General features: G+C 38.9%; 3 protein-coding genes across 5 annotated transcripts in view; all 3 read left to right on the top strand.

Moving 5' to 3' along the window:
- LOC144639323 (pancreatic lipase-related protein 2-like) overlaps positions 1 to 19,392 on the top strand; it is a 35,026-nt gene extending 15,634 nt beyond the window's left edge. The window contains exon 6 of the mRNA XM_078498641.1: positions 19,298 to 19,392. Coding sequence (XP_078354767.1) covers positions 19,298 to 19,308 — 11 coding nt within the window. The 3' untranslated portion in view covers positions 19,309 to 19,392. The remainder of the gene's footprint in view (positions 1 to 19,297) is intronic.
- Positions 1 to 19,434, top strand: part of LOC144639320 (pancreatic lipase-related protein 2-like) — a 97,798-nt gene extending 78,364 nt beyond the window's left edge. Inside the window, exons 6-7 of one of the 2 annotated variants that reach the window (XM_078498637.1) lie at positions 388 to 417; positions 19,332 to 19,434. In XM_078498637.1, coding sequence (XP_078354763.1) covers positions 388 to 398 — 11 coding nt within the window. In that variant the 3' untranslated portion in view covers positions 399 to 417; positions 19,332 to 19,434. Of the gene's footprint in view, positions 1 to 387; positions 465 to 19,331 lie in introns of those variants that run through there. The other variant, XM_078498636.1, reaches the window with a different exon arrangement.
- On the top strand, positions 3,037 to 22,093 carry LOC144639319 (inactive pancreatic lipase-related protein 1-like). 2 transcript variants are annotated; one of them, XM_078498634.1, is made up of 6 exons: positions 3,037 to 3,129; positions 14,228 to 14,464; positions 14,978 to 15,277; positions 17,050 to 17,241; positions 18,055 to 18,285; positions 21,930 to 22,093. In XM_078498634.1, exons 1-6 carry the CDS (start codon positions 3,075 to 3,077, stop codon positions 21,938 to 21,940), a joined length of 1,026 nt encoding a protein of 341 aa, XP_078354760.1. In that variant the 5' UTR covers positions 3,037 to 3,074; the 3' UTR covers positions 21,941 to 22,093. The 2 variants fall into 2 exon arrangements, with proteins under 2 accessions (XP_078354760.1, XP_078354761.1); XM_078498635.1 differs by lacking the exon at positions 3,037 to 3,129 and adding an exon at positions 12,660 to 12,753.
- Positions 22,094 to 22,914: the final 821 nt, after the last annotated feature.

Below are 22,914 nucleotides of genomic sequence, written 5' to 3' on the forward strand. Positions count from 1 at the left end.
GTTCGTGCGGTTGTTCTTCCTTTGGGGGTGAGGAGGTTAAGATCCTGTACTCCCTTAAACGGAAAGCCTCTGTACGGTATAGCCTTTTCAGATAATGTTAAAGTCATGAAGATGAACTGTTCAACAATGACACGAGCATGGGACAAAGAAAACGTTCTGAGTCCCCGACGGGAATCGAACCCATGGTCTCCCAGATACCGGTTGGGCGCTCTAACCAACTGAGCTACGAGAGACTCGTGGTGAGCTTGGCCATTTACTAGGTTGATATGTAAAAGTAATACTTTAATAGTTTTATATGTAATGGTTTTATATGTTAATAAAGGATTGTGAAAGATAATCTCTATACAATTTAGTATATAACTTTTTCTCTTTTCGCTTTATTCTCAGGATTGAATTGAAGCACTCACTTTGAAGGAATTGTTCAGGGATTATTCAAGTCAATGACTACAATTAATATATAAGGGCCACTATTTTGAATGTTAATGAGAAACATAAAAACAAAGTGGAAGAAAAGAAAAGTAATTACGTTTCATAAATTAAAAAAGAGAGTATCCCTTTTTATAAGGGCCGCTATTTTGATAAAATGTATTTGTTTTTGTTGAACTGATCTTAATTTTGTTTACAGATAGATATCGGAATAGCTTTTCGTGTCAACACTTCTTGAAAACCTAGGTTAATATTTATTGCGCCTGAAAACATTTCCCATTTGCTATTTTCCCATTAGCCGAGCCATAAGTAAATGTCATTCTGTGCAAGCCAAGAAACTTTGGATTATCTTTTAGAGAAGTAAAACTCCACTGCTGTCGATGTTTGTCTAGTTCAACTGTCGAACTTCAGCAGGGGGCCGCATCCTTGTGAAGTCCCGATGTTACCATAGCAATACGCCCTTTCGTGAAATTGTTTAATTTGTATGTGAAGCGCTTAAAGAGGATCCTGAAGGGGTAAAATGGGAACTGGGATTTGCCTATTGTTTCACTGGGAAAATGGGATTTGGGTCACTGGGACTGGGATTAAGAAACAAAAATGGGAATGGGAAGAGTGTCAGTAAATGACTAAGCATACATATTTTATGCTCTATAATATTCTTAAAGTGTGGCATAGAATAGTTAAAACGCTGAAAACTCTCAAACGAAACCACCGCACTGTACGAATGTCCACCAAGTGTCGATAAGTTTTCTTGACAGTGATTAAGTAATTCAATGGAACAGCTATGACTGGGAATGGGCACAAATGGAATATTCAAAGCAAGTGATAGTAAGTTGTTGTCAGTCAGGGTAGTGCTAGGTAAGGGATAAAAACTTGATAGCTTTGGGTAAAGCTATTAAAAAATTCTAATTCTCTACAAGACAAACGAACAAATGAAAAGTGATGTTCTCAACAGTATAAGTGATTATAACTTGCAGAAATAAAAACAAGTTTTTGGATAGTCCAGTCCCTGAACTATCCCTTTTGCGCCCTATAAAGGGTTTGAAAAATTTCTCTTATAATTCTCGACAGATTGAACAAAAAATCAATGCTTTTCTGTCTACGTGGAATCGAATTCTGTTCGGCGAGTGCAAATGCGATTGCAAAATGATTATATTTCCTTAAAGGAACGTTACCAGTTGAATCAATTTGATTATTAGACCCACATAAACAATGTTTGGCAGAGAATATTGCATTTTAGGTATTTATTTGCAATATTTTTGAACAAACAGACCCTGCCGCCATATTCAGTAACGAAGTCCGATTTTTGAGATTTAGGGTAGTCCTTTGGACATCTTATCTCCGCAACGAATTCGGTGACCCCTTATTTTCTTACATTTCTGACATGAGAAACCCAAAACACTCCCAGTGATAAAAGCTTTAGAAAAAAAATCAATGTTAGAAGATTTTCGCACGAACGTCCTTAACTCTTTAAAAGAAAGTACCATACTTTGTTTGGGTCTGTTTGTGTCCACAGTGGCTTATCAAGCTCCTCTGTTCCTCCTCGCCCCATAGTTATTAATTTGTAGCATCGCGCGAGGGGAAAAACTGGAAAAAAGGATAAATAATTATGGTTCATAGATCCAAAAGAGATTGTTTACTTAGGTCTGCTTTTTTAATAAACTGATGTTAATCTTGTTTACAGAAAAAGCTCGCAATAGCCTTCTATGTCAACACATTTCTTGAAATCCTGCGTTAGGCATACTTATTTTGCCTGGGGAAAATTTCGGCATAATTTGACTGAGTTATCCTATTTTCCGAGCCATCAGTTAGTGTCATTGCACACGGACGAAAAAGAGTTGATAATTTTTAGACAAGTAAGCGCTGCTAGTGTTTGTCTAGTTCAACTGCCGAACTTCACCAAGGGAGCATTTTGCATCTTTGTAAAGTCCCTCATGTTACCATAGCAATACGCCAACTATTGTTTTTTCTGAAATGATTTAATTTTGTATATGCAACTATCTGCTTCTGTCCGTTTGACTAGATACACATGAAATTATTCTTGCATGTACGTTGACTGTGGAATGCATTTGTCGATATCACCTTATACTGAGAAAAGGAGACAGGCCATGGGAATTACAACAAATATATAGCAAAAACTTTAAAATACATGGTATGCAAAAGAAGTTCTAAAGTGGCTTTGTCATGAATTTTAACAGATTTTTGAACAGCCAAAATTTATATTTGTGACGTAGGAAATCTAAAAATAATGGTCCATTTTTATTAAAAATTGCTACATAAGAACACTGAAACGGTTAACGAGCGTCTTCGGCTGCGGATGGCTCGGATGGAAATGGATTGCAAGTTATTTCTGTGCGTCTTCATCGATATTTATAGCCGAAGGTTGATTTCTATCCGCAAATTAAGGTTATATCTCCCTTTACATGTTCAAAGATAATGTTTTTCATGGGTTTAGTTGCCTACCACTAAGAACAGCTTAGACCAAAAATCTGCGAAATCCCTGTGACGTAGCTCCTTTTAGCTGATTTCTGATTGGTCTGTTCTTACGAATGACGTGCAAAATCGTCAAAATATCAAATTCTGCCCTTATTGATGTAATTATCATTTACACTTTGCTGCGAGTATCGAGGAAGCCAGACAGAGAAACAATGCCGAATAAGGGATTTGTTGTCCTCGTTATGATACTAACGGCCCGAACACACGGTATGTATTGCATGGCAACAGTCAGCCATTAAATGAAATTGCTGTATTAATATATGTTGCAATTCTCAGTACGATTCGCAATCTATCAATATTTCTAAGAGGTGTACAAAAATATACATACAAGGCTGGTCTAATAACAGTTCAAAGCGAGGCAAAAGGTATAATCATAAGAAAAAGCAAAGATCCCTGCTGGATTTTAGTTTACTGTTGAGAGAAGGTGGTAAGCTTTTTATATAATACGCCTCTTTGAAAAGGAAAAGATTTCAAGTGTAGTCGAAATCTAATAAAAGAAAGCATGTGTGCAAAAATAAGATATAAAAGTGTCAGTTTTTATTAAGACCGTGCCAGTGAAATGTAAATAGGTTTGATATCATGTTTTTTTTAACCTGGTTAGTTAGCAAATGTTGCCGATTCATCAGTGGTAACTTTATAGAGGCCTTCACACAACAAACTATTGGCCAACTCGTGTTGGCAAACTCAATTGGTGTGTGTGAACGACGCAACAACGGCAAAAAAGTTGACAAACTGTTGGTTTGTCTCTATTCTCACCAACAGTTTGCCAACTTGTTTGCCAACTGTTGTTGTGTTGTTCACACACACCAACTTGAGTTTGCCAACATGAGTTTGCCAACTTTAGTTTGTCGTGTGAAGGCCGCTTTAAGGCCGCTTATTTGTGGGTAGAGGAAGTGTTCGTTTTTGACATTAGTGAGTTCACAATGTTTAGTAATATTGAATCTCTATCGCAACCTTTTTCTGTACTAAGGATCCTCAAAGGAAATCATCAATCCCTGTACCGTTATGTTGCGATAACAATTGTTGGTAGTTGCTAGTTGTAGCTTGAAATTATGCCACATTATAAACAGTCAGATTAAATTTGAACAAACATTTAAGGACAAAAATAAGCGATAAGAGTTTGCACAACGTTTCGATGTCTCCATGGCATCTTTTTCAAGGGGGACAAAATAACATTGACTGATGCTTGACTCAAAATTCTAACATAATCAGATTTGTTCAGTCATAACGACTACACCGGTACCCTTATCTGGCTTTGTGACGACGATGTTGTCTAGTCGTTTCAACTGCTTTATAGCCCTTTGCAGTGCTTTCGGTGGCTTCGGTCGGTGATTTGCACTCGATGTAATGGAGTGCGATCGATCGAAGACATCGAAATGTCGCAACAAAAATCGTTAATTTTATCCTTAAATTATGGGTGAAAGTAGGTTAGGTTACTGCTCTATTTTGTGAAACAAAAAAGTTGCAAAATTAAAAAACGCACCAGAGAGGAGCATAAATTTTATGAAATCTGCAATTTTTGTTTGTCATGAAAATACATCTCTTTGATATGCATCAATCATCGCCAGATTTGTCTTGCTGAAAAATTACCCTGGAGAAATCTAATATTAGCTAACCAACGCGCGCACTTATTTGTCATTTCCTGAGGGTAAACAGCAAAAAACTAAAAGACATTTGACAACTGCAGACAAGAGATCACCATTTCTGAAACGACTTGTTGAATTGATGTCATTTTTTGAACATATAGAGATCACAGTATCGTTTTTATGTCGACACCTTTCGTGACTATTTGTCTAGCTGAAAACTTGTTCTGGGGAAATACTAAAGTTTTTTACGATAAACACTTAGCAAGCCATCGCCCGTACTTAATTGTCGTTTCTTGCAAGTAGAAAGCAAAGAGATTAAATTCTTTTGATAATTTTCAGTAAAGCAAAAGCAAATTCATGTTAACAATGCTCTCCGTTTAACTGTCGAATTTTTGCACTGTATGGTTTCTCACCCTTGTGAAGTTCCTGATGTTACCCAACGCCCTACTACATATACCTTTTCACGAAATGGCGGCTGTTGTTTTTTTCAGTCTAAAACTGCGATGCTTGAACGATCGAAAAAATAAGAAATACACGCATATTTGTACATTTGGCGATAAAATCTATAGCTACAGAAAAGTAACTAGTTTTAGGAGCATTACAATTCAATTATTTCTATGATCTATGTAGCATATCAATAAAGATAGCTTCTAAACAAGTAAACAACACAGTTTCAATATGGCTGAACAACACAACACTTTATTCGCTAAGCATCCTGGGTACATATGGTGCAATAGCTTAACACAACTTCCGGTTATGTAACAGTAGTCAATATATTACACTGCTTCCCCCTAAAAAAACTAGCAATGTACTTCTACTTAAGGCATAATCTACTGCTACAAGTCAAGTTTAATAACTGGTTTTCTAACCCTCTGAGATCTTCGCAAAACTAGTGGCGTGCTACTTTCAACTGTGGAAGATGCAATAGGATCCTCAGTTTCAGAGGAAGTTACACCTGGCTCGGAAATACTAACACTATCATCAGTAGCAATCTGATCACTTGACTCAGGCACCATGACCTCTGGTTCACTCACATCATCTGGTACATCATCATGTGCCTTTATCATATGATCAGTGTGGACATATCTGGTTTTGTGTCCTGTCCTAACTACATACGTTCTAGGTCCACAAACTTTAATTACAGTGCCAGGAATCCACTTATCCGTTTTAGAATTAGCCCTTGTGTTTCGTACACGCACCCTGTCATTTCTTGTGAATGGTCTATCCCGCTTACATTTCAGATCCTTGTACATTTTCTGTTTCTCCTGTTTATCTTCAACGACCTGTGCTAGATTAGGCTTAATTAAACTTAACCTTGTTCTTAGGCGACGCTTCACCATCAACTCAGCAGGGGTAACCCCGGTTGTACTATGAGGGGTAGTGCGGTACCTGAATAGAAAATTTGCAAGTCTATGTTTCATAGACATTCCCTTTTTACCCTCAAGCACTTGTTTGACCAATGCATCCTTAACGACTCTCACGGACCTCTCTGCTGCCCCATTGGATTGAGGGTGATAGGGTGGAACTAAGGTGTGCTTGATACCATTTTTGCGCATGAACTCAGAAAATTCAGTGGAGGTAAATTGTGGTCCGTTGTCAGATACCACTTCTTCGGGTAGGCCACGAGTGGCAAAAATGAGACGGAGTTCATTGACAGTCCGTTCAGTAGTTGTGGAGGTCATATGTTGCACCTCAATCCACTTAGAGTGGCTATCAATTACAACAAGAAAGTAATCATTACCCTTTTGACAGAAGTCAATATGAATCCTCTGGAATGGTCTGGTTGGCCACTTCCATGGGATCAGGGGTGCACTAGGTGGGGCATTTCTAACATTTTGGCATACTGTGCAAACTCTCACTTCTTCCTCAATTTCCTGATCCATTTTTGGCCACCACATACACGTACGAGCAATTGCTTTCATACTACATATACCAGGGTGCTCCCAGTGTAGCTGCCCCAACATCTTGGTTCTAAAGATCGGTGGAATAACGACCCTAGAACCCCAAAGAACACAATCCTGTTCACAGGACAACTCATTCCTTCGGTTATGATATGGTTTCAGGGTCTCATCAGGACAACTCTCTGGCCAACCTGACATCACAAATTGATGTACTTTACTCAGTACAGGGTCCACAAGTGTTGCCTTTCCTATATCCTCTGCCGTTACTGGAAAATCATCATCAATTGCACTCACACTATAAATTGCACTCTCACTTCCTACAGTGGAATTCCCATGTGGTAACCTTGAAAGTGCATCACAATAAGCGTGGTCTTCAGATCTTTTGTACTCAATCTCATAGTCATATGCTGAGAGTACTAGGGCCCACCTCTGCATCCGTGCTGCCGCTAGTGTTGGGATAGCAGATTTTGGACTGAGAATTGCCAACAATGGTTTGTGATCAGTAATCAAAGTAAATTTACGCCCGTATAAGAACTGATGAAATTTTTTTACACCAAAAACAATTGACAACGCTTCGCGCTCAATTTGTGCATAGTTCTTCTCACTTGAACTCAGTGTCCGAGACGCATAGGCAATTGGCCTTTCCTGGCCGTCGTCCATCACATGGCTGATGACAGCTCCGAGTCCATAACTGGACGCATCACATGCAAGTCTTAGTTCACGGTTCCCATCATAATGCACCAAAAGTGCATCGCTGGTGAGACTTTGTTTACAAGCTTCGTATGCTTGCTGACACTCTTTTGTCCATACCCACTGGACACCTTTTTTTAGGAGCTCATGTAATGGTGCTAGTGTAGTTGCTAAATCTGGTAGGAATGGGTGGTAGTGTTGGACCATACCCAAGAAAGATCTTAGCTCGCTTACATTCTGTGGTACTGGTGCTTTCTTTACAGCATCCACCTTCTCTTCAACTGGATGTAGGCCTTCAGCATCTATTTTCAGGCCTAAGTAGACAACTTCTGTCTTCAGGAATTCGCACTTTGGCAATTTCAAATGAATGTTATATTTGTGCAGCCTTTCCAGGACCTCAGCTAGGATTTTGATATTTTCTTGCCAACTGACACCACCAATAAGAATGTCATCCTGCTTACAAACACATTTTTCTACCCCTTGCAAAATCATATCCATTTTAGCTTGGAAAATCTTAGGCGCTGATTTAACCCCATAGGGTAATTTGGTGTAGGAATAGAGTCCTTTGTGAGTGCTGATAGTTAGGTACTCAAGGCTTTCGTTATCAACACTTAACTGCGCATATGCATGTGACAAATCAAGTTTGCTGAAAACTTTGGATCCTGAGAGGGCAGCGTACAAGTCTTGTTGGGTAGGGAGGGGATATTGTTCATCTTCTACAGCTGAGTTGATGGTTACTTTGTAGTCCCCACAAATTCTCACTGACTTGTCAGCTTTTGGTACAACTACTATTGGGCTTGCCCAGTTTGATCTTTCAGTTTTTACTATCACCCCATGCTTCTCAAGTTTATCCAACTCCTTTTCTACTTCATCTTTCAGTGCATAGGGGACCCCTCGTGGTTTGATAAATATGGGCTTTGCACCATCTTTCATAGTGATGTGTGCTTCCAACCCTTTCATACCCTCATAGCTCTCTTCAAATAACTCACTATGTTTAGCTAAAAGATCATCAATTTGCCTTTTGGCACTAGTTGATTCACAACTTGTTACACTGAATATTTCACCCCACTCAAGCTTCACATGTTTGAGCCAATTTCGACCCAGTAAAGTAGGCTTATTCTCATAGTTAGCTATAACCATGGGCAGTGTATACTTTTGGCCCTTGTACACGACATCACATTGCATCTCCCCACACACTGCAAGGGTTTCACCCGTATAGGTTTTCAATTCAACTTTTGATGGGTAAAGTGGGTAATTACTGAATTTCTGAGTATACATACTCTTACTCATTATTGAGTAATCGGCAGCAGTATCTACCTCCATTGCACATGGTGAACCATTAATGGTTGTTTCTACAGTATAACTTTTGTTGGTAGGATTATCTGTACCAACTGCGTACAAGGAATATATACCCAACTCATCATCGTCACCACACTCTTTGCGTGGTTCTAACAGAGTATGAACATTACCTTTACCCTTTCTAGACTGATCTACATTTTTACTTTGGCACACCGATGCAATGTGACCGATTTTCCTACATTTATAGCATGTTGCTGACTTAAACTTACACTTTGGTGCAGCATGCTTACTACCACATCGATAACATGAAGGTTCATTAATGTTTACAGTCTCCAGTTTGTTCACAGTTTCCAGTTTATTCACAATGCCTTCGCTGTCAACACTTGCACTGACAGGGCGGAATTCTTGGGTATTCTTCTCTGCCATCTCCATTGACTTTGCTATCTGGCAAGCTTTCTCGAAGGTAAGATCTTCGGTATTCAACAGCTTATTCTGGATTTTGGGATTGTTCAATCCGCACACAAAACGGTCTCTCAGAGCTCGATTTAAAAACTCTCCATAGTTGCAATGAATTGATAGCTTCTTCAATGCCACAATAAAGTCACTGATGGGTTCACCTGGTTTCTGGTGGCGTGTGCCGAAATGAAAACTCTCCGCAATCTCTAATGGCGCTGGATTGTAATGTCTCTCAAGTGCCTTTACAATATCAGCAAAAGGAGTGTCTCTTGGTTTTGCTGGCACCAACAGATTTTTTTTTTTTTTTTTATATGGCACCAACAGATTGCTCAGGGTAGAATATGCTTCAGGTCCAATCTCAGTCAGAAAAATAGCACGTTTTCTTTCTCTTACGGCGAGATTGGCATCCTCGTTTCCCTCGCCTGTTTCTTCTCGGATGTTATTCGCTAGGAAAAACATCTCCATTCTTTCAACATATGAGCGAAAAGTCTCTCTCTCTTGAACAAATTCGCCAACACGACCGAATAGTACATTTGCCGCCATTCCGATAGGCTGCACGTGTTGAACGACTCGAAAACTTTAGCCAGCCGACTACTGTCAAAAACACACTTTTTCCTCACACAGAGAAAATCAAGGCTTCGTAGGGTTTCTCATGCGTCTTAGTGCATGTAGAGTGTAAGATCCTCGTCGCCAAAATGTAGCATATCAATAAAGATAGCTTCTAAACAAGTAAACAACACAGTTTCAATATGGCTGAACAACACAACACTTTATTCGCTAAGCATCCTGGGTACATATGGTGCAATAGCTTAACACAACTTCCGGTTATGTAACAGTAGTCAATATATTACATTATTGCTGCTGCAGCGAAGTGAGCCTGAAGCGAACGAGCGAGGCAGCTCTCTAATCGGCAAAAGGACTACTATATAGGGGCTTGCAATCGCTTTTTTCTTCAAAACGCAAGGAATTGTGGTCGGCGGAAAGATCATAGGCGCAAGGAATTGTGGTTTTGCGCGAATGGAAGATTCAGGATGCGCAGTGGAGTTCAATGTGATCTTTGTGCTAATGCTTTGTAAATAATGGCGAAAGATGCAGACAAAGCTCGGATGTGCGTCCTTCTTCTTTTCTTAACTGCGTTTATGCGTTAAGTCCTGCTTGTGCTGATTGTAGAAGCCACAGTTCATTCTGCAATACACGAAAATAAACGGTCCACATGCCGAGCGTGCGACATCGGCAAAATGAACCTTTGTCGGCTAGAAATAACGAATCAGTGGAGACCAAAGGAAATGACGCAATGACTTCATAAACGTTATCTTTCTCATCAGCAGAACATTGCCCTTTGGAACATGTGACGATATTCCCACTACTTGTTTCTACGGAACTAACACAATATATAGCATTAAACTTAGAAATACAATTAAAAAGGGAACAACTTTTCGGTGTCATCTTGGCACCATTACTCTCATTATCATTTTTGACACCTCACTGGAATGACATGGACACTGAACAGTTACAATTTAATTTATTCTATTTCGCACCTTTACTTTTAGTATAAATTAGTTTTTTTTCTCGTCACATACTTAAGGAGGCTCAATGTAGTTTTTTTAGCCAAAGGGTGGATATTTTGAAATTAAAATTATCTAGGAAGCCAATGTTCGATTTTTGCCAAAATACAGCATTACCCGTCACTTTGTCACAAAGGTTACCATAGCAACCATTGACATTTTCTTTTGTTCTCAAACAAGCTTGATTTTCTCGAAATCTAGATTGACTCTTGGTATTTATTTTTTTTTTCGCTAATCTTTATGGTTAACAATATATAGCAATGAAAAATTTCCATGATGCGCAAAGTATTTCTCGTTATTTTTTGGTGCGAGCAAATTTTTATTGTACCCAAAGGCCAAACCGGAAACGAGCGCCAATTAGTGCGTTTTGATATGTGACCAGGCGTGATGCAGGATTTCAAACAAGTGACATCTTGGATTTTCAGCGCGCACAAAGTAAACTGAAACATACTCTGCTTTTCAAGGCAAATTTTGCAACACGACACGAAGCTCTTTTCAGTCTAATTTTACTAATATTACTTAAGTGATTTGTTATGTCACGCAAGCCTGGTGTTAAACGTTTTGCATAAACCAGGCAGTGTTAACGATGTGCGTCACCATACATAGCCCGGCAAAAGTATACATGAAAGTGGATCCTGCCTGAGCTCTTGTGCAGACTATAAAATCAAAAATCGCTTCCTGAGGAATTATGTCATAGTACACGTCTGTTAAACTTTTATTAATCCTACGACACCTTGCATCGATCTCGCCCGCACTTTGATCAACCTTAATTACTCAAGTATATTTTCTTAAATAGTTTCTTAACTTTTTGTATTTTCTTTTTATTTGTTCTTGTTTTTGTTTCTTTTAGTTTTTTCTCGGCATAATACCATATTTTTGCTAGGGACCTTAACTAAATCAGTTACTGCAAGCATACGACTAAATCGTTCTTCCCCTTTGGCAGCACTTCTACCATTTAGGTATACTAGTTATATGACTAGCTCCGTGAGCGGTCAAGATGAAACGAATCGCGTGCTCTGATTGGCTACCCGAGCGGTCAAGATGGAGCCATCTTGACCGCTCGGGATCACCCGCTGTGTTCCCGCAAGCAAAAAAAAACTTTTCTGCTCCGTCGACGCTACTACAAAAAGCTTTTCCGTCGTAAACTTGAGCTATGAAACCATTTACCGAAACAACACAAATATTTTCTGCCTGTTTCTAGCGAAAGAGAGTCCTATTACAAAGAAATAGGTCTCGAAGCGAACGAGAACAAACTAATTTTAAAAACAACAAATGTTAACGAATTTCGTGAATTATATTTGCCACAACAACCAGCTATAAATACAAAAATTAAAACGCAAAGCGACTTGAAGACATGATATCGGTTTTGTTTGGCGGAAAAGGGAGAGAAGTCTGACAGTGACATACCTGAAGAATAAAGAATTCGGCAACTTTGTCGTTTGTGTAAATCTTGATGGAGAAAGCGGTCGGCACGGCGAACCAGGCAATGTAAGCTTTTAAAACATCTTTTCACCAAAGCCTCTAACGCTCACGTCGAATAAAGTCGGGTCGAACATTTAAATCAATGATGTAGGAAAGTTCAAGCTCTTCCCGTGAATTTATAAGTCCCAAACGCTTTCAACAATCACAATTTCAATATTCAGCTCGTGTCACCGTGACGGCAGGCTTGCACCACTAATAAAGCGCCTGAAGCGAGCAAATACTCTGCAAAACGTCCAATAATCAAAAGCTGGCGGCCAGATGGAATGGACATTCTTGTTTTAAGGCTTCACACTCAACGTTGATTTGCAATTTTAGCCATTTCAATATCCTTTTGAGGGTTAAAAAGAGGTAAATTTCGCTGTTGTAGCGTCGTTTTATTTCGTCTCGATTCATTCAAGAATTTGACAGTCACTCATTAAACTTTTAAACCAATGAAATGATTTAAGCGTGCGCCATTGATTGTGCATGCAACTGGCTTCCTTTTCAGTACTCGAAAAAAGTCATATAATAAATCCTTTATTGACCAAGCTTGTTCGGTCAAGAAGGCAGGATATTGGCCTCGTTCTTTTTTTGCGTGTTTATGGACCTCGACTTCGTCTCGGTCCATAAACACGCAAAAAAAGAACTTGGCCAATATCCTGCCATCTTGACCTCACGCTTGGTCAATAACCCATATATCTAATCGTAACAGATGACGTGTGAAAACGTCAAAATATCATACATTGCCCGTATAAATATAGGTATTAGTTATATCTTGCTGGATTCTGTTCGTCAAGAGAGAGCACAACAAAGAAACCATGTTGAAGAGAGGAGTTATTTTCCTGATTATGACACTATCGGCCCAAACACAGGGTATGTACTGTCCCGCATTATTTCCCTGTCGCTTCATACATCTCGAGTTCAATCGCTCTCGTAATGATGCAGTTACGATTCGTGAAAAGTCCGTATGTTAAATACGTATCCAAAACACTTTCATGACTTTAAGACTACGGAAAGTGCACAGTTGTTTAATTTCTCAAGCCAGGCAGTCAAGAAAACCCTTTGTTTTGGTGAGTTTTAAATTGGACAGGGTTAGGATGTATTTCTAACTCATGGTTATCGTATTTGCAGACAGAAAATTATAATTATTATACATTATAATTACTTTGAAACATGTGATTGGTCGAGAGCATTCAGTCAATATACAGTAGCATGTGAACTCGACATGATAACCCAATATCTGCAGCAGATATTGGGTTATCATGTCGAGTTCAAAGTCTGCCTAGTTTCCAAGCCCCTCGTCCGTGTAGTGCTGTCAAACTTTTAAAAATATGGCTGAGCGATTCGCCTCCGTTTCCGAAGAGGAATTGAACGTTTTGATCGAGAATATAGATTCTAAAAACACCAACAGAACAACAAAAACAAGTGTAAAAATTATGAATGATTATTTGAGGGAGAAGAACCTGGAGGAACCACAAGATGAAACTGCTTTGGCTAATGTTCTGACGAAGTTTTACGCCGGCGCTAAAGGAAGTTATGGCAAATTGTTTGAAAACGTATAATAAAACGATTATTGAATTCGGTTTTCACATGATATCGTGAATTATCAAAACCTCATGTCTGTGTTATCCGCCTCAGCCTTCGGCTTCGGCAGATAACACAGACCTCGGTTTTGATAATTCACGATATCATGCTCAACCTCATCCAATAATTGCTTAATGTTATTTCATATGCTGCAATAGCAATCACATTACGATTCTTACCAGACAAAACACACAACTTCAAAATACATTGGCAGTGGAGCAGGGGGGCAGGGGGAGCTGTAGCCCTCCCCCCTCCTAAACAAACATTTAGGGGGCTCAGCCCCCCTCTCCCCCCCCCCCCACACACACACACACACACATTTCAGTGTCCGAAAGTATCGCTAGCGCAGCATAAAATTGGTTTATCAAGACACAAATCGTTTTATCAGGATCATGCATGGCGGGATAATATGGTGTAGGACTTTCAACGAAACTCATTTTCTCAAAACGCTACTAGGATCGAGAGGTCCGCAATATCTGTAAAGATTGTATTTGACATTACCTGTGGCATCGGCGACTTCAGAGCGTACATTTGCTGACCTTCGATGTTCTGCCCTTCCTCCCCCCCCCCCCCCCCCCTTCCGCCACGTTTCAAACCGCGAGCATGATTCTAACAAAAAAACGAGCAACTAGCTTCTGTCAGGATCGTCAAATTAAGTATCCTGGGAAATATAAGGACACGTCATTTAAAGAACTGCGCCTCTACAACGGGCAGGTGAAGGGTTCGGCGCGAAGTTCACTGACGCTTTTTTAAATGTATTTAGGTTTCTTGTTGTCACCAAAAAAGGTCTGTTATGGAAAGTACGGCTGCTTTGAGCGACAACCAGGTTTGAACGCGTGGCTTGTAAAATTGCCAGAATCGCCAGCCGACGTTGGAACATCGTTTCACATGTTCACCAGGGATGGCTTTGGGATTGTTAATGATGTTGATGAAAGTAAACTGACAGCGCCAAAGTTTGACATTTCACGGCGAACGATCTTTGTGATCCATGGGTATACTGGTAGGTGTCTACCTGTTTAATTTTTGAAAACCTTTTAAATATAATAACGGTAGTGTAAATTAAATTTATGGTCAGGCGGATTAAAGGGAAAATTATAAAGTGTTCACGGAAAAGAGCTATATTGTGCTTTTGATTAGCATTTAACGGAGGCAGCGTGGTCTAGTGGCTTAGTGCGAGCCTTGGCGTTGTAATCTGGATGTTCCAGGTTCAGCCCACCCTACCACTAGTTTAACTTATTCTCGGTAGTCCCGAGTTCAAATCATCGGTCACGCTTTGTATATAGATAACTGGTCTGCCTCCTGCCAGTTGGGATTTTAAACCATATTATGTTTATTTAAAATGTTTGTTTCTTCTGTTTCAGTGGCATGCCTGTAAACTAGGTACCTCGAAGCTAAGTGCGTGACCACTATAAAACAATTAACATTTGCAATTATATTTACCGTTGTACACCGTTGTGGCGCTCTACCTTATTTCCCCATAAAATAATTATCATTTTTTTTGCGTGCCATCTAGAGAGTAAAAATACCTGGGCCACACGCATAAAAGACGCTTTGCTGGAACGAGAAGACTGCAATGTGATTTTGGTTGACTGGCGTAAAGGAGCAAAAACTTTATATGGACAGGCTGCTGGAAACACTCGGCTTGTAGGGGCTCAGGTAGCAGAGCTTATAAGGTTCCTGATTTCCAGTTCTCCCGGTTCTCCTGATTTGGCTGAGCGATTCTATATTGTGGGATTCAGTCTTGGTGCTCAGACCGCTGGGTACGCTGGCAGTTATCTGAAGGCTCGTAGAATGACCCTTGGTCGCATAACAGGTAGGTTTTAGGCAGAAAATGGGAGGCGCGGTGGCCTAATGGTTAGTGCGCCGGACTCTGGATCGAGCGTTCCGAGTTCGAGCCCCGGCCGAGGTCCCTGTGTTGTGTTCTTGGGCAAGACACTTTACTCTCATAGTGCCTCTCCTCTCCACCCGGGTGTATAAATGGGTACCGGCGACATAATGCTGGTGGGGAACCCTGCAATGGACTAGCATCCCATTCAGGGGGGAGTAGAAATATTCCTAGCCGCTTAATGCTACGGAAACCGGGATAAGCTCCGGCATTGTGGGCCGCTTGGCTCGTGGCTTCTCCTTTTTAGGTAGAAAGGGTTACTGTGTTATTGTATTTTTTTATAGTATACTCAACAAAATTACTGGTTTCTGATTAGACGAGAGCACTACAATTAATCCCAAGTTGTACTCACTAGAAGTCCTATTACTTTTGGTTTCTGAAGTTCACCGAAAGTCTTTATAGCACTAGCATTAGCTTTAAGGCCTTTAAACATAATTATAGTATTTTTATTAAGGAAGGTTATGCCGACTAAGATAGCTTTCCCTTTTCTTATTTTTTAATTTTTTTTTTTTCCCCCCAATTTTTTTTTTTTTTTTTTTTTTTTTTTTTTTTTTTTTTTTTTTTTTTTTTTTTTTTTTTTTTATTATTTTTTTATTTTTATTTTTTTTTTTCGGGGGGGGGCCAGCTTTTTTTTTTTTTATATATTATATAACACCCACAATAAAAAAATTTTATTATTATTATTATTAAAGTTAAACCGAAGTCTTCCGAAAATTTTCGAAGTCGACCCCGAACTAATTTCCGAAGTTGACCCGGAGACTTCCGATGATTTCCGAAGTTAATTCGAAGACTTACGAATTGTACTGGAGGTCGTGCAATTTCCTATACAAACCGCTCAACGGTTTCTAGAAGAAAAGGAACTGAGAATAACCTTTTCAGTAACCAGAAAGGTTTTCATTACGTCTTTTAATTTCGAAAATTGAACTTAGTTGAAAGCCCGGGTGTGGTTCTCATTTCTGAATGAGAGATGCATTACTTTTACCTTTCGAAAACGTAGGTTTTAGTCAACATGAAAAGAAAATCAATAGAAAACAAAAGACAAGGTTTAAAAAGTCAATCGCATTACCATATGCTAGGAACTACTTACAGTGGAACCTCGATTTAACGAAATCCTCGGTATAACGAACGATATTCTTCAGCCCGTCCAAAGTTACATCAAAATGTATGGAGCAGGACCTCCATATAACGAAATCCTCGTTATAACGAACGCAATCCAGAAACCCAAACGTAAATGTACCTCGATATAACGAAAAAATGCCGACACGCCACAAAAGATGAATGCGGAACAGACCAACAACGATGAAATTCCTATAGTCCTGTAACAAGAAAACAAGTTCAATTACATATGTCTAAATCTATGTGCATATATTTAACATTATATATCTTATTTTCAGAAATCGATAATAATATCCGGAAATGCTGGGTACGTAGTGCTTACGTAACAGCGTTAAAAACTGATTAACTATACCTCGAAATAACGAACATTTTGTTGTTTTTTTTCCCGAAAATTCGTTAAATCGAGGTTTTCGATATAACGAGCCCTCGATATAACGAACAAATTTCATCAGTCCCTTGGCACTTCGTTAAATCGAGGTTTCACTGTACTTTTAGACCAGATTAAGAGGAGGTCGAGAGCGTTAAAGCGAAACGCTATTGAAACTTGACAGTAAATCAGCATGTCTCTGTTTTTTATAAAACAGGTTTAGATCCTGCTGGACCTCTTTTTACAAACGTGGGCCCCAAGTACCGATTGGATCCAGATGACGCTAAATATGTCGATGTCATACACACCGATGCGCTTGCTATTGGGACCGTTGAAACTGTGGGACACGCCGACTTTTGGCCAAATGGTGGCTTCACGCAGCCTGGTTGTATTCTGAACAATCTACTCCGTAAGTATTTTCTCTTAGATACGTATGTACAGTGTATGAAAACGTTCTATTCTAGTACAACCTTTGGAAATGAAACGCTTACCTCGTCTAATCATTTTGAATAGGCTATTTCCGAGTTACCATTTGCCTCTGTTTTAAAACGAGTCTACGTACAAAACCATTCATATGAAAATTAGTTTGATTTGCATGAAAATGGACCTGTAGATAAAACTCATTTTCGTATGAATGGTTTCGCACGTAGACTCGTTTTGAAATAGAGGCAAAGGGTAACTCGGAAATGGCCTACCTTATTATAGGAAATTAACGCTTGTGTTAATTAAGGTATTGGAAATTAACGCGACTTAAATTAACGCGAATTGAAGGGAAAATTACTTCAAAAGGAAATTAACGGAGAGAGGGGGAACTGTCAAAATAAAGGAAATAACGCGACGACAAACAGGAACAAGACAACAATTGTTGGCGTAAATCAAACGAAAAAATGTCATGGTACTTCCCACTCGAGCGTTCTCGCGTACGATAGGGAGATGTCCACCCTGATAAATAATGATTTCCTTGAGTAAGAACGTCTGGACTGAACGAAAAATTGGGGCAATAATGGAAATAAGGTCAGGAAATAACGCTCCACTTAACTAACGGTGCGGAAATTAACGTTAAAAAAATTAACGCGACTAAATTAACGCGAATTTTTGAAATTCGCGTTAATTTTGACGCGTTAATTCCTATAATAAGGTATTCTAATGAACAGACCAGCATGCCACTGCGTCCCTCACCGGTTACATGGTAAATTATAACACCTCTTAATTTATTTCTTAGAGTTGTTCGAAACTGTTGCCTGTGACCACATGAGGGCTCCGGAATACTACATCGCATCAGTACAAAACCGATGTTCCTGGAAAGCGTTTCCATGCGATAACTACAATGACTTTGAGGCTGGAAAGTGCCTGCAGTGTAATGGCGAATGTCCCACTATGGGGTACGGTGCTGATCAACCCAAAAAGTTTGGGGCTTTCTACCTGAAAACAACAAGGAAAGCTCCATTTTGCGGTGAGTAAGCATCAATTGTCCTGCTAAATCTTCTAATTCAGCTGTTCTTCGCTCTGTTATGCACGTTTTGCCTCTTCTAGTTTCCTTATTCTTCAAGGTTATCCGTCTCTATCTGCTGGTTCTTCTAGCTCTCCTGATTCTTCTGGTCTTTCTAGTTGTCCTGGTTCTTCTAATTCCTTTTAGTTTCCTGGTTGTTTTAGCTGTTATAGGTATATTGGTTCTTCTTAATTATTTGGAGGAAAAAAGTCTTCTGGTCTGCTGGTTTTTCGGGATCTTTTGATTCTACTGAGTTTACAGATTTAATTTTGCTGGTTCTTTTGAAGGTTCTGATTTCCGATTCTTCTGTTTTATTTTTGGGTGTCTTCGTGCCATCAGTACGTCAGGGTTTTCTGGCTCTTCTACAGCTTATCGTTCTCCTGTCTCCATTGGTTCTTGTTGGACATCTAATAATTCTACTAACTTTATTCTTTTTATTGTTCTCCCTGCTCAGCAGCTTTAATTTCTCTAGTTCTTGTTCCACTTGTTTTCTGGGTTTTCTGGTTCTCTTGCAACTTATGGTTATACTGGCTCTACAGGTTTTATTTTGGGTTTTAGTTCTACTGGTTTTTCTGGTTCTTGCGGGCTTTAGATTTTTTCAGGTTCTACTTGTTCTTTTAAGTTCTCTGCTGCTACAAACTTGTTTTATTAGTTCTTATGGGTCTTAGGGTTTTCTGGTTCTTTTGGTTCTTGATCTACTGGCTCTATACTGGTTCTTCTTGTTTTTTTTTTTTCTGGTTTTATAGTCCATGTGGTTCTTCTCTTTTTGTGGAGTTTGGATTGGGTTGGGATCTTGTTTTCCTTTAAGCGAAATCCTCTTCGGACAGCCTTTTCAAACAATTTTGCAGTAATACCTTCAAGTAATACTCAGAAACCCATAAGTTTTTGATACTTTAGCAGATTAAAAAAAGAATTGGGAAAAATGTTTTTTTAAAAATTTAGTCTATAACTTTTTTTCTTTTCGCGTTATTCTTAGGATTGAATTGAAGCACTTGCTTTGAAGGGATTATTTGTTCAGGGATAAAGCAAGTTAAAAACTACAATTAATGTAACGTTCTCAAGTGGGTATTTGCGAGATACCGCTTTAATTAAAAGATGTAGTCAAAACCTCAACGTTGTCTTGACTTTTCTATTAAATTTCTTTGATTCTGCGAAATGTTCAGGTCATTTCCAGGCATGAATACATCATTTCTAACCCGGTGGGGGAGGGGCAGTCAGCTTATATTTGGGTGGGGGTGTCACTGCTGGGTCTCTGAAACCCGTACGTTATACCAGACCATGCTCAGTTGATTTTGGAACCCTACTCAGAGACTAGACACCGAAAATCCCTAGCCTATCCCAGACTTCTTTTTTATAACTGTATCATTGTTAGTGTTTTTAATGGAAAACCATCTGTCGACAACGATGCCACGGTGATTTTATTTACCTTTAGGAAAGCCTCTTTCTCTTCCGAGTTTCAATTCCAACTCTGAACTTAATTCCTCATACCACTGGTCAGTTTCCCGGCAAATGATACCCTATTCTATACCAAAACTCGCTGATTTCTATACCCTATCCCAGACTAAACTGCTTAAAAACCATAACCTTCACAGCTGCACATACCTATATAGCTCATATATGGGAGTGCCCCCGGGGGGTTCAAAATTCCGATAGATAGGCGGTCACCCTGCGACTATTGCACGTATAACAACAAGGCTGCTTGGGTTGGGAAATATATTTGCGTTGGCTCTCTGAGCTGGCGTTATTTTTATTTGCTACACCGCGCCGCTGAGTCTCAATAACGACGAAACAGCTGTCCGCGGTTGCAATCCTGCTGTATCGGTTCTAGTCGTGTTGGTGTCTCGCAAAGTCTACTTTTCACGTAGTATGATCAGCCTTGCAGTATTGTTTGTTATTTCATTTTATTTTCTGATCAGATCCCTCAATAGATCCTACGAATTACAGCATTGTATCGTTTGCGGTCCTTTGCTTTTTTAGTCTCACTATTACACGTGTACTCTAATTCAGCTAATTCAACGCAGTTTATGAAGTGTTTTCCTATTTTAATATTAATCCGTTTTAACTTGCGTTGTTTTTCTTTTTTTATTCCAAATCCAAAGACTCTTTGGTTCATTTATAGGGTACGCGTCTTTTGCACTTTTTCCCGATTCCTAGGCGATATTCCCTTGGCATCAAAATCAAAATATCAGACATAAGCCTTAATTATTATCTTGCTGAACATATTAAAGGCCTCAAGAGAAAGCCAGATAAAGCCGGAATATAGTTGACGAAGGGAGTCATTATCCTTTTTATCACACTAACAGCCCATAGCTCGCATTACTCCCAAAACAATTGCTGCTTCGCACAGCATAAACGAAAACACTTTCTTAATGTTAAAATAACGATTCGCCACTTGATCTGTCTAGCAGATATGCAAAATTAAGACATACATGTGTCAGTTTATATTAAGGATAAGTTAAGAGTAAATTAATTTGATATCGACTGCTAGGTAGCTAAGTAAACCGCACTTTGTATTTTGGTTCGGTTTTTAAATTAGGGCAGTTAAGGAACTTTGTCGATTAATGGTTATTGTATTTGTGGACAAAGAGTATACCGTTTGTGACAGCGAGTTCAGTAGTGAATCTCTTTATTTTGTCTTTTTTTCAGTACTTAGGACCTCATCGCAAATAACCATACCCTAGTATTTGAAACGTTATTTTGCAATATCAACTGCAATCGCTTATTGGACAGATTCATTTGCGGAGCAATTGCCTCTCTGAACATTTCTGCTCTATTTTCGCAAACAAAGGGAAAAAAATTCCAATCACGATTAATAAAAAAAGCATTTGACTACAGAGTACATTTTCAGGAGAAATATAAAAATACCTTGCACTTTTTATCTTCCTTTGCCACAGCGACTTCGAACATTTCGTGCTTATGCGAGTATTTCATACACATTATGCAAATGAGCTTACCTACTCGCATAAGCACAAAATTTTCGAAGTCGCTGTGGCAAAGGAAGATAAAAAGTGCAAGGTATTTTTATATTTCTATGCTTCCTAACATCTGTTTAGTAGGATTCAGTTGGAATTTAGTATGGTCTGGTCTGGACTCGTGAAATAAAGGCCGGCGAAGACACCATACTTTTGCATGTTTACAAAAAGCGATCTAACGGTTGCTGATATTTAAATTTTCTCGGACCCGTCAATCAAAATGTATCAAAATTAACATGCGTTTCCAACCTTTGAAGGACCACTTAACTTAGGAATAATAAAAATAATTTGGTGCGTTTGGTTGTTTTTGAGCGGCGAGCTCGTCAACTTATGAAATTTCTCGTTCTGGACAAGCTCAAAATTAGGCCTTTTGCAGCCTTCACTGTTGAGAGCTCTAAAAAAAATATATTTTAACGTATTTCCAAAAACTAAAGTCGTTGCATTTACTTACAACCTAAGATAGTTCACTGGGCAAAGTTTGAGGGAAAACTTTTTTCCGACCCGAAATTCGATGGACCGCTTTAAGAGAAACTGTCACTTGAATTTAATACTTCAATCGTTTAATAAAGGATGGTTAAAAATGACCTTTATAAAACTAAGTATTAATTATTTTTTTCTTTTTCGCTTTATTCTCAGGATTGAATTGAAGCACCCTTGCTGAAGGTATTCATCATCCACGCAACACGGTGAAGGGATAGTTGAGAAATAAATCAAACCAATGAATACAATAAATGTAATGCGCTTTAGTGGATACTTTCCAAATATTGCTAATGATTAATTACAAATGTACTTAAAACTTCCACCTTGTCTTTTTTTGTCTTGTTTTTAAAAGGAAAAAATAAGTACTATTCATAAATAACAAGAGAGTATTTACTTACGACAACGAACTCTCATATGGGCTGCTATCTTAAAATAGAGAAATTTGAAATGTTCAGTTTGAAATGCAACTGTTTGGGAAAATTCAGCCTAGGCAGGCTGAAAGAGACATCTAGCTTGTACAGTTTTAATCATCATTTCTGAAGTGACTTGTTAAACTTATCTTAATTTGTTTAAAAAAGGAGATCGGAATAGCTTTTTATTTCAACACATAAAAACCTGCATAAATATTTATTACGCCTGAAGACATTTCCCATTTGCAATTTTGCCATTAGCCGAGCAATCAGTAGTGTTATTTCGTGCAAGCGGACAAATCAAGATATAAAATACTTTGGATACTTTTTAAAGAAGTTAAACCATACCTTTGCTAATGTTTGTCTAGTTCAACTGTCGAACTTCAGAGTGGGTAGCAATGCGCAGCGTTGTGAAGTCCCTCATGTTACCATAGCAATACGCCCACTATTGCCCTTCGTGAAACGTTTTAATTTGTTAGTGCAACGCTTGAAACATGAATTACAAACTGCCTTTATGCCGTTTTGCTGATACCCATAGAACTGTTGTAAAGTTTCTTACACGTATGTTGACTGTGAAATATATTTGTCGATACCACCTTAAAAGAGGGAAACTAGCGATTCAAAATATAAGCGGTTACGTATAGCCTTATTTCGTATTGGTCCGTTCGTACCGAATGACGTGTGTAAAGGTCAAAATATCAAATTTTGCCCGTATTGATGTAATAGTCATT

This window comes from Oculina patagonica, chromosome 14 (assembly GCF_052425735.1).
Source record: "Oculina patagonica isolate OP01 chromosome 14, crgOcupat, whole genome shotgun sequence".
In the NCBI taxonomy this organism is placed as follows: domain Eukaryota; kingdom Metazoa; phylum Cnidaria; class Anthozoa; order Scleractinia; family Oculinidae; genus Oculina; species Oculina patagonica.

Bases quoted from the DNA above. Each gene is read 5' to 3' on its own strand.
- LOC144639319 (XM_078498634.1), top strand. From the start codon at position 3,075: ATGCCGAATAAGGGATTTGTTGTCCTCGTTATGATACTAACGGCCCGA. The intron at 14,465-14,977 runs GTAGGTGTCTAC...CGTGCCATCTAG, and splicing joins TGTGATCCATGGGTATACTG to AGAGTAAAAATACCTGGGCC. The intron at 17,242-18,054 runs GTAAGTATTTTC...TTTATTTCTTAG, and splicing joins TATTCTGAACAATCTACTCC to AGTTGTTCGAAACTGTTGCC.